Source organism: Camelina sativa, unplaced genomic scaffold (genome assembly GCF_000633955.1).
Source record: "Camelina sativa cultivar DH55 unplaced genomic scaffold, Cs unpScaffold19782, whole genome shotgun sequence".
Lineage (NCBI taxonomy): Eukaryota > Viridiplantae > Streptophyta > Magnoliopsida > Brassicales > Brassicaceae > Camelina > Camelina sativa.
The window spans coordinates 1-282 of NW_010940784.1; the positions used below are offsets into that span (position 1 = coordinate 1).

The 282-nt window shown below is 42.2% G+C and overlaps 1 protein-coding gene across 1 annotated transcript; it reads left to right on the top strand.

Moving 5' to 3' along the window:
• Positions 1 to 5: 5 nt before the first annotated feature.
• On the top strand, positions 6 to 278 carry LOC109132089 (the record flags this gene model as incomplete). Its single annotated transcript, XM_019243209.1, has 1 exon — positions 6 to 278. A coding segment is annotated over one exon (273 nt), but the record flags the coding sequence as incomplete, so codon positions are not given.
• Positions 279 to 282: the final 4 nt, after the last annotated feature.

The window sequence follows — 282 nt, forward strand, 5'->3', positions numbered from 1 at the left end:
CTGATTTAATCTCAGCACTAAATGACCAGACTCCAAAGCATGTTGAAGAAACTCATGAAGAAGAAACAAAGGAAGAGCACAAGTTACAGGCTGACGGAATCCTTCCTACCGAAACTATTCCAAGAGAATCATCTGATGACGCTCTAGTTTCCATGTTGGCTTCTAAGGAAGACGGTCAAGTGACTCCGCAAGAAGATACTTGTGCAGATGACGATAGAGAAACAAAGGACACACAAGATGAACGACCTGTTTCTGTGGAAATAGAAGAGAGTGTAGGAGAAA